The sequence below is a fragment of the Thalia democratica genome, unplaced genomic scaffold (assembly GCF_965202585.1).
Source record: "Thalia democratica unplaced genomic scaffold, ktThaDemo2.hap1.1 HAP1_SCAFFOLD_1215, whole genome shotgun sequence".
NCBI classification, from domain to species: domain Eukaryota; kingdom Metazoa; phylum Chordata; class Thaliacea; order Salpida; family Salpidae; genus Thalia; species Thalia democratica.
The window spans coordinates 1-17082 of record NW_028140114.1 but is presented as its reverse complement, the minus strand read 5'-3'; the positions used below and the strand labels follow the sequence as shown (position 1 = coordinate 17082).

Here is a 17082-nt window from a genome sequence, read left to right as displayed (position 1 = left end):
AATCTTTTTAACTAACAAAGATAACAAGTTTATTTTAAATTAAACGCTGTAAAACAAACAAAGTAATACAAACTTAAGTATATAAACTTTTAAAAAAAATACTTTTAACTTTAACCAGTAACGAAACTATCTCTAACAGCTGCTGTATGTATCAATGGAGTCAGAATTTCACAATCGACTACAATATCACCTGCTGAAAGATTTCAATCATTAAAAGTTTTAATCTTCAAATATTTTTGTTTATACCTATCTATTTTACCAGTGCTTAGCTGAATAAATTTTTTTTAAAGCATCTACCGTTTTCTATTCTTTATTATGTACAAAGCTTACTCGTGTAATTTTATTATAACTTTATTTTTACTAAATATGCTGTTTTTTAGTATAAAGTTTATAAAAATAATTGTACTTTAAAATACTAACAATAACTTGAATGGATTTCTCAACTTTTAAAAACTCAAAAGTTTCGATAAACTTATACTAAAATCTTTTAGACAAAATTTCTTAGGCTTGTACTTATTTATTTATAGTTTTAAATAGTTAAGATGTCTAAAACATTTTTATAGACTCTGACTTTTTACTCTAAGTGTTAAAATTAAACTTAGACTACATAAAAACGTTTTGATATTAAACTAAAATTATCTCCGTTTTTTCTTTTATTTTTATCTTATTTTCTTTAATGATTAACTTGTAGTAGTATAACTAAACTATAGATTTGTTTCAAAAAATTAGAAAAGAAATATAATACATGTACTAACAAATAATAAAATTTAAAAGTTAAATTTTACAACTAACGTTTACTATAAAAACTAACCAACGCTTATCAAAACATAGTGAAACAATACTTTTGCAGAAAATAAAGATGTTCTTTTTTAGATATACAAGCTTTCTAATCTGTTTTCAAAAATTTCATACTCGAAGTATTTTAAAAAAAATAGAAGGCTTAAAAGAATGAATAGAAACAATTAAATCATCTTGTGCTGTTCTTTGCTTTTTAGATTTTTTTTAATTTGTTTTATAGTTTGCTGTGATTATACAATAAAACGTTATTTATAAACATAGTACATTAATCATAGCTTTAAAGATGCGTCAGTAGAAGACTATAGTCAAAACTTTTAAATTAATCATTAAAACAGTTCTTACTTACATTAGTTCTTTTCATATTTTGTGATTTTTTTTTTTGTATTAATTAGCTTTGTAATTAGTACTTTTCCTTTTAAAACTTGATATATTTTTATAACCAATAATGTGGCTTAGTAAGATTGTTTAACTGCTACATTGTTTAACTTAAATATTACTCTTTGCATTAATTATAAGCAAGGTGTGAGATATATAGGTTTTCTTAGTACATGAAGTTTAACTTCTTAAAAGTTATTATATCAAAGCCAAAAAAAAAAATTATATTTAATTAGTTTCTTCAATAAATGAATTAATATATTATGTGACTATTACATAAATTATATACAACAGTTTTACTATGTAAAAAAATACAGTTCTGAAACTTGCACAAACTTATAACATAAACTATGGGTTTTACTAACATTTTCCTAAACGAAGTCATATGCTCAACGACTAAGGATTTTTAGAATGACTTTTCTTTAAATGATTAAAATGTAATAAATACACATATTATGACCAACTAAAAAGATTGATTATAAAAATATATAAGTAAAAATAAACGCAAACACTGATGAAACAGTTTCTGTTCCTGATTTTTTTTAAACAAGCAATAAAACTGTCATCTGTATACATATTTTTAACTCAATATTTGTTTGCATTAAACTAGAAAAAAAAGCCTTCAAAGTTTTACCGAGTTGACAAAGTTGTTTGATTTTAAGTAACTTGAGCAGTAGACTGTGCAGTAAGCATGGTTATTTGTGTAAAGCCTATTGTTGTAAACACGTATACTTTCAAAATTAAGCTTTTTGGGCAAACAATTTTTACTTATATTTAACAATTTAAATCCTTAAAACACCTTAAAACATTTTATAAAAAATCAAACAAGCAGAAACTGAGTTTTGTGGCGTGTGGTCGTCATTATTTTTTACTTTTTTCTTTAGTTTATTTAACTAAACAATATAAAAGTAATTATATTGGTTATAGAAGAACGTTTTGTTCAAAACTAAAAAATATTTTTTAAAACTAAATATTTAATTTAATTAAAACTCATTAAAACTAAATATTTAATCCCAACAAAGCTAATCGAAAACTAATAAAGTAAAAGTTAGAAAAATTGTGAAATGAAACAAATGTCATGCTTGTGAGTAAGTTTGGATGAAACTAGAGTTTTGTGTTGTAAACAAATTAGTTTTTTGTAATCTTTTCTAAAGTTTTAAATTTTTATTTATGGTAAACTGTAAAAGTTTATTTTTCTAATCGAGCCCAAAACACTTAGCTTAAAAACAAGTTTATCATTTAGACATTTACCATTTACTACAAAAAACTCAGTAAATTAAATACAAATGTTTAAATAATATACTTCACAATTATATCTTATCTTATTACGTTTGCATCTTAATAACGACTTGTTTCAACTGTATTTTGAATAAGTTAAAATAAAGAATAAAGTATGAAAAACCAAAATTATACTTAGGTACAAAACTTATCTATTGTAAATGATACATTTTTAGTTTGTAATACAATCAAAAACACTTTAAATAATTAAGTTTGATCAAAATACCTAATGAAAACAAATAAATATTGTTAAAGCAGTTGTTTGAATTAAAAATTGCTTTAAAAACCAAGTAGTTGTTTCTAAAAAACTTTTAAGAAAATTGGAAAATAACTCATAGAAAACTTCTCTCAAATAATATAAAATTATGATTAAAATTATAAAATACCATATATGTTACTTTTTTTTGTATTCTAAAACCAACTTCACTTCTAAATTCATTAAAAAATCGTTGCACGGTTTTATAAAGATGAAAAAGCTGAGTTTATGATTTTAAATTTTTGTTTACTAGTTACAAAACTTTGGGCAAAGAAACATCAATTGAAGAAATATTTTGACAAAATTTTGTACTTAAAATAAAAGCTCAGCCAAATTCAAATGTAGTTTTAGTTTTTTTTTAATACTGAAGCTACACGTAAAAAAATAAAGTGTGTGATGTCATTATGATATGTTGAAAATTTCTAATTAAAGTTTTTCATGATTGAAATGTTTCAGCAGGTAATGTTGTAGTCGATTGTGAAATTCTGACTCCATTGGTACATACAGCAGTTGTTGGATATTGTCTCGTTACTGGTTAAAATTAAAAGTATTTTGTTATTCAGTTTTTGTTTTTTTTCTTATATAATTTGCTGAACTTAAAACATTTTATTACTTAAATAATTCAAGTGAAAATTGCTAAAATACAAGTTGTAAAGATTTTGACCCTTTATTTTCTATTGAATACAAACTAGTTTATGATATATTTGGTTCTGTACACAATTTTTAAACACAGCTAAAGGGAATATTAAAAGATAAAAGTTATAAAACAACTGCGCTTAATTTTGCTTAGTAAAACTATCTAATGAAATGGTATTGTTTATGTACGTTTAGAAATAGAGTTTTAGTAAACCATTTTGTCTTTCTATATAAGCTTTTTTAAAAGCAGAGACTTCGCATGTAATAAACAAGTATCTCAAAATATATAGGTATTATGGAAATCAAATTTATTTTATTTGAGCCAGGTAAAAAATAATAATAATTTAAAGTAAGCACTTTACAGAGCTAAATTTTCAATACTTTTTGCTAAACATAAACTGTTTATTCTTAACATGATATTTTTAAAGCAAACTTCAGTGCTTAATAAGCTTTCTTTAAATTTAAGACTCTTCCATGTATAATTGGAAAGAAATACTAAACTGATGTAAATTTATAAAAACTAAGCTTACAACTACAAAAATTAAAACATTTTACAATAAGGTTTTAATACTTAAAGTACCTCAAAACAGTAGTGTTGAAATAAGGATTACAACACTCATACAAACGATCTTCGCAAACTTTCCATTGAGTTACATTTTCTAGTTGCAGTAAGTTTTCGCAGTTTATAGGTCTTGGAACGTACAAAAACCCTATATTTGGAGAAATAATTTATTTAGTAGTAATTTGAGACATGATTCATTTAAAAAAATTTTTATTAAGCAAACAAATAAAATTGATTTCAGCTAACACTATTAAATTACTTTAGTTAGCAACTAATTTTGAAATTAAATTTTGAGTAAGTAAACAGTTAGAGGTTTCATCAGAAAATATTATACTAATACTTATTAACACAGTTAAGCAAATTAATTAAAGATAGATTAACAGTTTATAATTACATAATTATAAATAAATTAATTAGTTATTTAACTAAGATAAGCAAACGTATAAATATAAAAATAAAACAAACAACAAACAGAATAACTTATAAAGATTATATTTATAAACGGATTGTTGCTTGCATAAATTAGGTTTAAAAGTTTTTATAAATAAAGATTCTAAAACACTTAGATGATAATCATTACGTGCTTCACTTATAATTAGAAAATAACTATCATTATAATTCTTGGCGCAATCAGAATTTTTTAATAAGTGTTCGGCAATTGCCGATGACCTATTATTAGATGGTTTTTCAAACCCGTGTCCATCCAACTTCTAAAAAATTTTGATACAAGTTGATCTCTTCTAACATGGAATCTCTGGGACGTTCTGCTGATATACACACTATCACAGTGGCAAACATTTAAAACTCATATATTAAGTTTGAAAAACCATCCTTATAAATTCATAAGGCTTAGTCTACTTTTTTTTTAAATTTTACGACTTAATATATTCAAATCAAATATTAAATATTAAAAAACTTAATTCCAAAAATATATAACATATCAAACCGGCAATACAAGCATTCAAAATGCTCACAAATATTCCAGCTATCAGAGCCCGTAGGACATTTCTCACTATAACTTCTTTACGTTTTGGAGCCAAAATACCTGTGAGGTAACCTTAATTTCTTATATTTATATTATCAGCATTTATTTATCACCAAACATTTTAAATAACATCTATTTAGTACTATTTTATACTATGCACGGTTTTTCTTTGATAAATCTGGTTCATTAGCATAACCGCTTTTAAAACATTAATTTTAACTACTATGCAAATAAAATAATTTAAGAAAAATATGAAAATATAAACAGATTGCGTTTTAAAACATCAATACTGACTAAATCCTGCAACCATATTTCCGAGAGAACCAAAGTTGGCGAAACCGCACAAAGCGTACGTCAGTATTGCTTCCGTTCTTTCGCCCACCCACAAAAGTTCCCCTGTCGTGCTGTTTACTTTAGGGAAAGTCCCTGAATCGCGAGCTTTTGTCATGTCAGACAGCTCTTTGTAGGCGATGAACTCATTGAGAAATATTTTTGTGCCGATCAACTCAGCTGCCTGTTATAATGTATACAAAGTATTGCAGCACACACAGCTTAACAATGGATACATAACAAAAACGAACATTTCAATATTTATATCTTACTCTATAATATATAAATGACAGACTTTTTTTTTAATAGGTTTTAAGTGTTTCGTAATAATTTACTCAATAGAATTAAAGTTTTATAACTGAATGAATCTTTACTCAGCCCATTTGTAAGGCTTTTGGGTACTTTGTTCTAAATCGAAGATTAGAAAAATAGATTAGTTGTTTCATGTAGCTTATGCCACGATTATCAGCTATTTGAAAAATAAGAAACACTCAAATGAACACTCCAGGAGTGAACAAGTTACACAAAAAAACATTTAAAAATAGTTTAAACTTTGGTTACGGTGTATTAGTGCATAATTCTAACTTCGCTCGAAATTAACATTTAACAACTATAAAACCTCAAAAAAAAATGACTATAGAAATTATAATAATAACAAATTAAACAGTAATCTTTTTTTATTTTCATAGCTCCGTTGAAGTGTGTTAACCCGTTAACACACAGAAGTATGTGTTAGTGTAATAAAAAAAGACAACTGTTTGAATTTGTTATTATTATCTATTCCAGTGAACTTGTTTCGCTCGGATCGTTGTTAACAAACGCTTAAAGTTATATTTTTGAATAGTTGTGAAAATTATACAAACTAATATAAATGTATTATGGCATTTTTCTTTTGTGTAGTTTGTTTACTCCTTTTGCACAGTACATTTGAGTCTTTATTTCTAATTCGAACAGCTGATGATTGCAGCAATAAGATACATAAAATAATTGTTTGTTCTGTTCAATTTTTCATTTTAGATAAAGTATATATATTTCTTATATAAGTTAACCAAATTTTTATAACACATGCGGTAGTCAAGCTTTTTAAAAGAAGTTTTTGTTCTCATTAATAAGGTAATAAAGTATGAGCTGAGTAAATTTTTTTAAAGTAATTACTTTAAGAAAAAAACAAAAGCTGTTTATAATTTCATTGTAGCTTATAATACTAAATTCAAATGAAATTATATGTGAAGTTCTTTTTAATACCAAGTAAATGACTAACCTTAAAACAATCAACAGAATCGATTCCCATAATAAATGTAACTGGGTAGAACACATAAGAAGATATCAGCTGAAAAACAAAAATTTAAAGTAAGAAGATAACTATAAAGTTATATTTTAACTTAATTGCAGCAATACATAGCTTTCTTTCGTTTGACGTTTAATACTTAACTTTTAGTTAAAACATTTGTCATATATTTACACGAAAATGTCTTTTACTTAAAACAATACTTATAAGTACAGAATTTTGTAATTTAAAACAAATTAAAAGCTCTAAAATTACTCTATGACTTGTTTCAATAACAACCAAGTATAATTAAAAGAAGGTGGAACTCTGGTTTTGTTTATTATGTTTAAGCAATTGTTGCTCTAGTATAAAAAAAAACTTACAACTTTTAAGAACCTTTTATGAATACAACTATCTGAAAACTGTAAGTTAATGCTATATCAATTAAGACTAGTGCTGTGGAAACGTTGTTTTTTATTTCAAACTTAATACTTTTGTACTGTTTTTTAGTGCTTGATTGTAAAATAAAAAACACGCTTGTCAATTTTATATTATACCTAACAAAATTCCATGTTAAAAAATCAAGTGTTGCTATTGTTCTAATAAATTATTAACTCTTACAGTGCTAATGAAGCTAATTTTTTATAGTAATAATTTACCATCATAGAAATTTAAGATTGGTTAAAAATATAATAATTTACTTGAAAACTTAGCTGTGGAAAACCCATAAGACTTCCAAACCAGCTGAGCATTGCGTTAATTGCAGCAACGATGCTAATGACTGCAATGATTGACGCTCCGATGCACAATACCAAAGGAATTGCAGTTTGTACGCCGCTCATAGCTGCTGATATCACATTGAATTCCTTACCACTGGTGTCAAAAAGTGATTATATTGTCAACTAATTGAAATGAGGTTGATCAAAATAACTATCGTATAAAACAAATACTAAATAAAATTGGCTATATTCCAGATTGTGTGGAATTCACATACATTCCACTAATCAGGTGTTAACTTCTGTTTTCCCAAACGTGAAAACTAAGGTATTTAAATGTTTTAATTAACAGTTTTTAAAAACTTACACAGCTAAACTGTTACAAAACACCAGCTCCAAATTATTTTACTGAATATAATTCCTTAGTTTAATTAACTGGTTTTAAATTCTTAACTGTTTCAACTTAAAACTACGTTTACTTTTTTTTGCTAAAACCTAAAAAGAAGCATTACTTTAACTTTAAGAATTTAATATCAAAAATAACTATAACAGCTTTTAGACAGTATATGTAACAGTTTATGTAACTAGCAGAGTAGTTTTATACTTTTGTTTAGTTTTTATCAAAATATTATCCAGTATAAAATATTAGAACAAACGTTTCAATTGGTATAAGCTAATAAATCAGTTCAATAAATAATCAACAAAAATATCAAAAAAAAATGACTGATGTAATCGGTCGGGTTTTAAAACAGTCTTAAGACAATACACCGGTTTGTAAAGATAACATCAGAAATTTGTCATAAATAATTTTTTATTGTAATAATATCAAACATCAAACCTTATCTTTTTGCTCTTTATGTCTTTCCAGTGGGCGTATTTCGATTTTTTAGTTTCTGGAAACTGAAGTTTTGAAAGAAACAGGCCGCAAGGAGCCGCCATAATACACGCTGTTATCAAATAGGGGGCTTCTATCTTAAGAAAAAATTGGTTTAAACTATGTTATAAAAGTATTACGGGAAAATTGCAGTAGTATTTTAAAACTGGTTGTATAAGCTGAAAACCATTTAAATAACTTAATTTGTGGTTAAGCATTTTTAAATATTTATTTAAAAAAATTTTATTTAATAATTTTAAGTTAAATATAAACAATATTGTTTTTATAAAAACAAATAAAGTACGATGAAAGAAACATAAGTCTTTATTTTTACAAGGTTTAATGGTTATTTTATACGCTCGAAAAAGTGTTTCTTTTGACTTTTAAAATATTTTGTTTAAAGGTTATGCTAAAAATTAGACACATTGATAGATTGTATATGAACTTAGGTTGTTTTAATTTTTTTACTTACTCCGAATCCAAGTAACGCTCCTAAGACAGTTCCTGCAATCGATCCAAACCCGCAAACCATCATGGAAAATATTTCCGAACTTGTCAATTCGTTTATGAAAGGAAGAACCAGCAATGGAGACTCCGTCAGTCCAATAAAAATGTTTCCTGATATTTGGTATATACTATTATTAATATTACTTTCTGTAAGTACTATAGTATTTTTGTATTTTTAATTTTCTACTCTATTTTAACCAACAGGTAACGTTTGACGTTAATACAAGCTTAAACTTGATTCAAAATTTTACAAAAATCTAAACACGTGAAATAAGGAATAATTTGTTCAAGAAAAAGCCTGAAAATAAATTTTAAAACTATGACAAATTTTAAATGCCGCAATTAAATATTTCAAATCAAACCGGCTGCCACCATTGATTCTGTGGCAGATGTTTTCATAAGAACTTGCATGACCCTAGCCACGTGCATAATTATCCATTGCATCGCACCGTAATGATACAAAACCGAAATTACCGCGCTTAAGTATATCACTATTGGCAAGGCCTGTTGAAATTTAAATGTGTTTGTAAGTTTCAGCTTTTTATAAATGTATTTCTTATAGTAAGATTTTTAAAAGGAAAACTTTTTTATTATGTTCAATACTGCTAACAAAAGCATGTTACCTTTTGTACATGTTTATATACATTTTGGTAATGGGTTGCCAACAAACTCTTTTAGATAGTAATACTAAATAGTTTTTATGATAAATTAATAATCTGTTTGTGATTAACTATGTTATTTACTTTTCCTTAATAACAAAAAGTTCAAATGTTTTGGCAAACATGTTTTAAAAGTATACTTAGAAAGTACTACAAAGTTAAGCATATTTTAAATTGCTTCTCAAGCATACATCTACTAAATTACATTTTTGATCAACTCTTTTAAATATTACTTTTAATTTGTAACAGTAGTAAGTTGTTCAAACGCAGTAAAAAGTTGAAAATTTCTTAATTTTATTACTATTAGTTTTTTTTATTTATGTTTTATGTTTATACATTTTCTATAAGTTTTAAAACTATGTATATCAACTCATTTCTTTGTTAACCTTTACTTAACTTTGAATATGATCCTATTCTATAAATAAACAAAACTTATGCGACTTTAAAACTTAAAAAAATTTATATTACACTTAAGTCAAACTTAAAATTCTAACAAAACTGCGTATTTTATTTTCTACAAAAAAAATAAAATATACCAAAAGTTTATTTTACCTTGAAAGCAAAAAAGTGTTCTCTGAAACCGTCTCCAAACAAGAAAGCGGCTCCGTGATCAACAAAATTAATAAAACTTGTCACTAATTCACCAAGCCAGCTAAACGCTTGAAACCCGAAATCGGTTCGTAGTATCAACAAACCGAAACTTATTTGGAGCAAGCTGCCAAACACAACTGTTCTCCAGTTTACCTACAAGTTTTTGTTAAATAAATAAAAGTTACTACTTTATTTGACAAAAAAAGTTTGCCAATTATATTTTTTACAACACCTTTGTCGGGTGTTTTGAAGTGACAAAGAATAAGAACAGAATGGTGAAATATCCAAGTAGTGAAATGAGGTTTTTCGGTTTACCGGCTGTATCCACTACGATCCAAGTTACGAATAATATCAACATCGATGCGTAGAAAGCCCTGTGTAGAACATAATGGTCAAAAAATTTAAATTAAAATAAAAAATTTCAGATGAACAAAGCACTAAAAATTAAAGTTGTTATTAAGCATTCAAAGCCCTGACCACAATGACCTGAATGCTTAATAACAATTTTAGTTTTTAGTGGTTTGATTTAAAATTAAAGTTTTAATTTGTTTTTTTAAGTTTTATCTAACTTTATTTATACTATAATTCAAATTTAACCATTACAAACATTCTATAAATATATATTATGCCAAGTTTCAATAGATTAAATTACTTAAAGCTATTGATTAGTTTATTAATTCTGTAATTAATGTTTGTTGTTTTACTTCTTTTCATTCACAATAAATTATTTATTGTTCTTCAGAAAATTGTAAAAAGTAATTTTAAATTAAAGTGACTTAGTACTTTTTGCAAGCATAAAGAATAAATTATTTAGTTTTTAGTGTAAAATAAATGACTTGTTTTAAGTTAATGTATTAGAACATATTATTGTGTGGTAATTATTGGATGTTTTTTTGAATTTCTAGCAACGATTAAATATTTTGAATCAGTATTTCTTGATCTTAATGTGAGTTGCTTTGAATAATGATTTTTTATTTTGTATTGTATTTTACTTTACTTTACCTAATTTAGACTTAATAAATACATATATTATGTAGTTTTATAACAGTCGGATTTAACATTGTATTGTATCTGTTATTAACCATTAATCTACTATAATCTATAGTATTTATTTTTATCTTTAATAAACACAAATATATACCTACTTTAGTCTCTATTTTTTCCATTCTTTATCTATTTTTCACAGAGCCCCATTGAAGTGTCTTAACCCGTTAACATACAGAAAAATGTCTTAGTGTAATAAAGAAAGAATACTGTTTAAATTTGTTGTTATATATTCCAGCGAACTTGTTTAGCTAAGATCTTTATTAGCAAACGCTTAAATTAATACTTTGAAAGGTTTTCAATTAATATATGTTATAGTTTCAAATAACAAGTAACAATGTTTTTCATTTATTTAAATCGTGTAAAGTAGTTCAAACTTTTTGATATTTACTTTTTTTTAATTCATTATACTACTCAATTTGTGAACTTAGTAACAAACTCACCACTTCAGGTATGGAGAAAACTTTTTAATCTTCCCAGCAGCAGGTTCGGTAACCTTACTAATTTTACCACCACACTTTTTTCCAACCAACTTACTGACAACGCCCAATGAAACTAAAATCACAACTACGAGCAATGGCAGTGCCTCAGAAACGCTTCTGATCAGAGCTAGCATCGTATAAACTAGCAGACCTGAAAACAAACTACCAAATGCTAAATACATTAAAAAGGTATTTAAAAAACTGTCCTACTTACCAATGGCAGCTGCAAACTTCAACACTCGTCCCAATGTTTTATTGTTTTTGGTAATTGCGGTTTTTAGTTTGTCTAAAACATTTACTATGCATCTGAAATAAAGGCGGTCAAAATAAATTATAAATAAATAGTAATAAATAAAATAAATTAACACTTGTGTGTGCAGTACGACAAAGCTTTCAAGTTAATGTGAATCTCATAATGTTTTATTTTTATTTTTTACTCATGTTTGCAGACATTACCGTACTTTTGAAAATTTTAGAGAAGGATTTTAAAACAGTAGAACCATACTTTATGCAATCTAATTCATCAATGTCTAGGTCTTCAAGTTCCGACTCATCAAACTGACTGGAGCTGTCTTCTGTTTTATTCAACTCATTTTCTGTTTTTGAGTTTTCTCTTTTATTTACTTCAATTTCTTCTAATTCAATTGCAATGACTTCATCTTCCTTTTTCTGTGAAAAATTTTGTACAGGACTTTTAAATTTAGATATTTTAAACACATAGGTTTAGTAAATTAAAATATGATTTAAGATTTACTTACTAAAGTTCAGGAATACTTTTAAGAAATCGTCTGATTCCAAATTTTCATTTACTTCATTTACAAGTTATTCCATTATAATTGCAGTTTTTATATCAGAAGAAAAATATTCTTTATTTTTAAGTTTTTAATGTTTAATAGAGCTTAAATAAAAAAATTAGAGGTTTTCCCACTAAAAAAACAAAACCAAAAAACTGATAAAGTTACTGCTCCATTTGTTAGTTTAAAAAATTGATAACCATTTTATCTTATTTTCATATTTTTTAATATTTTTTAAGTTTAAGGAAAACTAAAATATTAACTAATTCTTTTTTCTTTTTTTTTTAATTGTTGGTAATACTACTTTTTTTTGTGGTTTGAAATATATTTTTTCTAAGATTGTTTAAAACTTTAAATAAGGTTAAATTATTATTCCTTGTTTCTCAGTGTTCTATAAAAAGATAAAAAAAGTGTAAACAGTCTTTTCTAAACTTAAATGATAATCATATACAAACTACGCACAGAGGTTAAGACAATTAATTACATAAAAAAACTTTTTTTTATACAAAAATACTAGGCTAATCTTTTTAAGTGTAAATCAAATTTAACCTATGTTTATTTCTAAACACTTCAAGAATTTATTTCTCTTTTCAATTAGGTTTTATATACTTTATAAATGATCTTTTTACATTTTAATGTATGCTGTTCTATTTATTTTCTACGATCGTTTTAACGTTTGAAAATTTGTGAATGTTTGTTAAATTCATCCCTTTTATTTCATATTTTACGATAGAAAGTTGTTAAAAATAACAGAAAATATAAAAAAATTTTAAATGTACTGCATTAGTATTAGACTTTCGAATTTTAATCACGAAAATTGCTATGCTAAGAACTACTTGTATACCAGGGGCGTAGCGTGGGGAGGGACACTGGCGCATGCGTGCCACCCAAAAAATAAAAATGTAAAAAAAATAATGTAATACCTTTATCCTTTATAGTTTATTTTTTCTGCTTAATTTGCCTTTTTTCAACTATGTTTATCTAGTATTCAAAAAGTTAAACGAAATTTTGAATACCAATTAGTGACAAGTTAGGAAAGTACATGTTATTACTCAATATACTGATTCGGTGCGTAATTGCAAATGCGCACCGATGTTGATGAAAAACTCCATAAGGAAAAATTTTATAAGTTCATTAACTTCATAAGAATTTAGACTCAAAAAGTACGCAATTAATATAGCTCACCGCTGTAGTATAACCTTATGGCAGATTATTTTTCTACAAAAATTTTACAAAAATACGTCTCGCTTAAAGAAAAATTAAACAATTTTACAATTTTTTATTTATGCCACATTGTTAAGACTACTGCTAGTTTTCTGAACTTTATTTTTGTAAACATACAAGATAAGCGTGTCGGCCTATGAGAAATAGACTTCGTTTGTGATTTTTATTTTAAACAAATACAATCAAGTGAATTGAATTTAAAAAGTATACTTTTAACTATTTTACAAAGTTGTAATAAACTGTAATAGCAGTTATAAAGTTGGTCTATTTTAACTTCTGTGTAACTTTATTAAAATTATGTGCAATGAGGTGTTGTTATCACTGTTGTATTGTATATTAAAGAGATTGATATTTTTTCGTAAATAAAACAGATACTTTCGTTTTATTGAATATATTAATTTTTAAAGGTATAAAGTTTACTATAAGTTATAAAAACAATTTTTATTTAGTAAGTTTACATTTTTGCAAGTATAAGTAATTCTAATGAAATTTATACTTTTATTTAATTGTTTAATTTTGTAATATATAAATATTTTGTAAAACAGTTAACGAACTTATTTTACTTAATAAATTTATTTCAATTATATTACTTATAAAAAGATTTTTTATAGCTAGTTACAAAAGTTTTAATTTAGAAGTTTTTTGAGAAAAAAAATTGCGCACCCCCTGACTAAAGTACCACGCTACGCCACTGTTGTATACCCTAAATACATCAAACAAAAACACAATTTCTAAAAGAAAACTTAAGTTTTGGAACTTTTGAAAAAGTATTTTGAAGAGCTATACTGTTTTTTTTTTTTTTGTATACATAAACTTTGTTTTAGTTCACAAACTTTCTTATTACTTGGTTCTCCTAGATAGAAACTTTTTATAAACAACGTGTTTTTTTGTTGTTTTAGAAACAGTTAAGTCATGCGTAAATCTTATATAGGTCAAAACTTTTTACTGTTCAAAGGCTAATTAACTTTTGTATCAATCAAACAAACCTTTTCATTTGAGCTTTTTCCATTTAGAAGTTTTTCACCTTCACGACTTTTTTCACTCATGTTCTTAATTAATATGTTTTTAAGAACTGCTAGAATTTTAAAAATATGCATAAAAATATTTATCATATATCTTAAAATAAATTAATAGTTTTTCACAAATAGGTTTTTGTAAAAAAAAAGAAAAAAAAAACAATTGATAGTAACTTAATCTGATATACTTAATATATTCTTTTATACGGTATTCCTTTTAAAGCTTTAACAAACTAAAAAAATTTTTAGTAAAGTTAAATTTACGTATTTTATCAAGTATTTCTATCTTAACTACAAACTATTTTTAGCCAAACAAAATAACTGTCTACATACACAGAAAATAATAATAATAGTCGAATTAAACAGAATAATAGTTTAAAATCTAATTTATTTTTTTTGTTACACTTTACTAAACAAAAACTCGATTGTTTCATATATTATATATCTCTTTTTGTGCTATTTGTTATCATTTTTAATTGAAAAACTAAAGTTCATAAAGTTTAAGATAAAAAATGAAAAAAAATACAAGGAAGTGTCGACTATTAATAAAAAAACCTTCTTATGTATCTCTCAATTAAAACTTCGTTATTCATTAACTTATAAGTTTTGAATTTGGAAAATAAAGTATAAAAAAAAGTTTATACACTACAACTATTTTACCTAGCTAGCTTATTTTTTATTTTTTATAACTTTCTTACACACAGCTTTAAAACAAAAACTATCACTAAATGTTTTTATTTAAGTAGTTTGTTTTGAAAACAAATTTTCAACAAGATGATTTTTTTAAAGCTTTCAAACAATCCGACAATTAAACAAAATAAGTTCATTTTTTTCCTTTTATACAAACACATATACGATTACAACAACTTGTGATGCTGGTTGTGTTGCGTTAAAAATTTCAACTTGCTTTTATAAGGAAACTTACTATACTACCGCAAAAATTTTACTACGAAATCGTTTGCCGCGACCGCTAATCAACATTTTTCTAAAGTGTGCACAAATTAAAAACATTTGCTACAGAAAGTTGAATGTGTAACTTTTTAACTAACACATTTATGTTACAGTTGGTATTTTACTTGAAGTCTAGTATTACTTAACGTTTTTAACAGCTCAAAACCAAGCTTAGATATTTTTTAGCAATAATTTGATATATTTAAAGATACACCAAAAAAAAAGTATTTTCAAAAAATAATTAGACTAAAAAAAATTATTTAAAAAAATATAGGATTTCGTTTCGAAGTATAAATATACCAAAAAACTTTAAACCTTATTTTTCAAAAACATCTTACACTGAATAGTAAACAAAATTACGAAAAAGCAAGCGTTTATAAGCTTGTTTATAATTAAAATGTTAAATCATTAAACATTTATATTTTTTGGCTTCGAATGTTTCAAAACAATTTGATAAAAGAATACATCTGCTGAACAAAAGTTTTAGCCTACAAGCAACAACCTAGAGAAAAAACTACCAAAAATAAATATAAAAAAAGGTGTCTTCTATCAAACTTGGCGTTATATTGTTTTCGCGTAAACAAAATCACAAGTGTTTAATTTTAATCTGAACTATTCGACAGGTCGGTCGAGCAAAACTGTTTTGTACGTCTGGAGCAATTGTGGAAAACAATAGAGTTTCGATACGCTTTAGTTTGTTATACAACTTTGGTATACAAACGTGCAGCTTCAGTTATTATTTGCGTGCAACTTTTACAATTTAAAAATATGTAGTTAACAAATTTTATATAGCAACTTGATGATTTTTTTTAACTTTAGTAAAGTTGTTGAAAATGCATTAATGTTTTTAAAAGTCTCATAAGTAGTTGAGTCTTATTGTATTTACAAGGTAAGTATTCTGCAAGGTGTAAAAAAAAAATTTTTCTACAAGATTTTGTTAGGAACTACAGAAACAATACAATATTAACAAGTATGTATAGGATACGTAACAAATCTATTAACTTGTCAAAGAAAAAACTATCTAAGCTTCTTTTATGCATTAGATGTTTAAAGAAATTTTTAGTTTAATGTTTTTATGCCAAAAAATTATGTTTATATCTATTTTTATAACAAATTAAGGCTTTTCTAATGTTATAACAATAAAAACAGTATGTGAGTTTCCTCGTTAAAAATCAAACCTCTGTAGTTGTAAAATTGCTCAATTAAGTTTGTAATAAACTTTTAATTTAAAAAAAATTGAAAAAACAGTTTTCTTAATCAAGTTGTGCAACTTTCGTAATTGTAAACTTTTTTTATAATTTATACATGTTTTTTAAATATAGTTTAAAAAATTTCATAAAACTTCATCATTTTTGACGTAGTTTTTCAAATATTTGAAATTAATTTTACTCGATAACAAAACGATAATATATAAATTTTTGATTTTTGAAATAAAAGTTATATTTAATATTTTTTTATTATGATTATTCAAGTTCTCTTCAGGGGTCGCACAGAAAACCAGTCAGAACAAGCCCCTGGTAAATTTCAATTGTAGATTCGATAACTTTCAAATTTCACATGCTTATCAAAATTAATTTATTGCAGAGTTATCAAATATGCAATAAATGGTTAATTGAACTAACTACAACTGATACAAATAGAGATTGAGAGATATTCTAAATAATGAATTGTTATAAACACAACCAAATACAAAAAATATTGAAATACAAAAAAAAAGATTTTTTAAAATTGAAATTC

General features: G+C 25.1%; 1 protein-coding gene across 1 annotated transcript; it reads right to left on the bottom strand.

Moving 5' to 3' along the window:
• Positions 1 to 2841: 2841 nt before the first annotated feature.
• On the bottom strand, positions 2842 to 14424 carry LOC145848047 (solute carrier family 28 member 3-like). Its single transcript, XM_082953803.1, has 15 exons — positions 14365 to 14424; positions 11866 to 12029; positions 11575 to 11666; positions 11322 to 11511; positions 10067 to 10208; positions 9796 to 9987; positions 8947 to 9088; positions 8550 to 8695; positions 8042 to 8175; positions 7189 to 7360; positions 6482 to 6550; positions 5185 to 5404; positions 4852 to 4950; positions 3924 to 4053; positions 2842 to 3238 (listed from the first exon to the last, which is right to left on the bottom strand). Exons 1-15 carry the CDS (start codon positions 14422 to 14424, stop codon positions 3160 to 3162), a joined length of 2031 nt encoding a protein of 676 aa, XP_082809929.1. The 3' UTR covers positions 2842 to 3159.
• Positions 14425 to 17082: the final 2658 nt, after the last annotated feature.

Excerpts from the sequence above, each read along its gene's own strand:
- LOC145848047 (XM_082953803.1), bottom strand. The coding sequence starts at position 14,424 with ATGAGTGAAAAAAGTCGTGAAGGTGAAAAACTTCTAAATGGAAAAAGC. Across the intron at positions 10,209-11,321 it reads TTTTCTCCATACCTGAAGTG|GGCTTTCTACGCATCGATGT; the intron begins GTGAGTTTGTTA and ends TGTTCTACACAG. Across the intron at positions 4,951-5,184 it reads AAATATGGTTGCAGGATTTA|GTATTTTGGCTCCAAAACGT; the intron begins GTCAGTATTGAT and ends GTTACCTCACAG.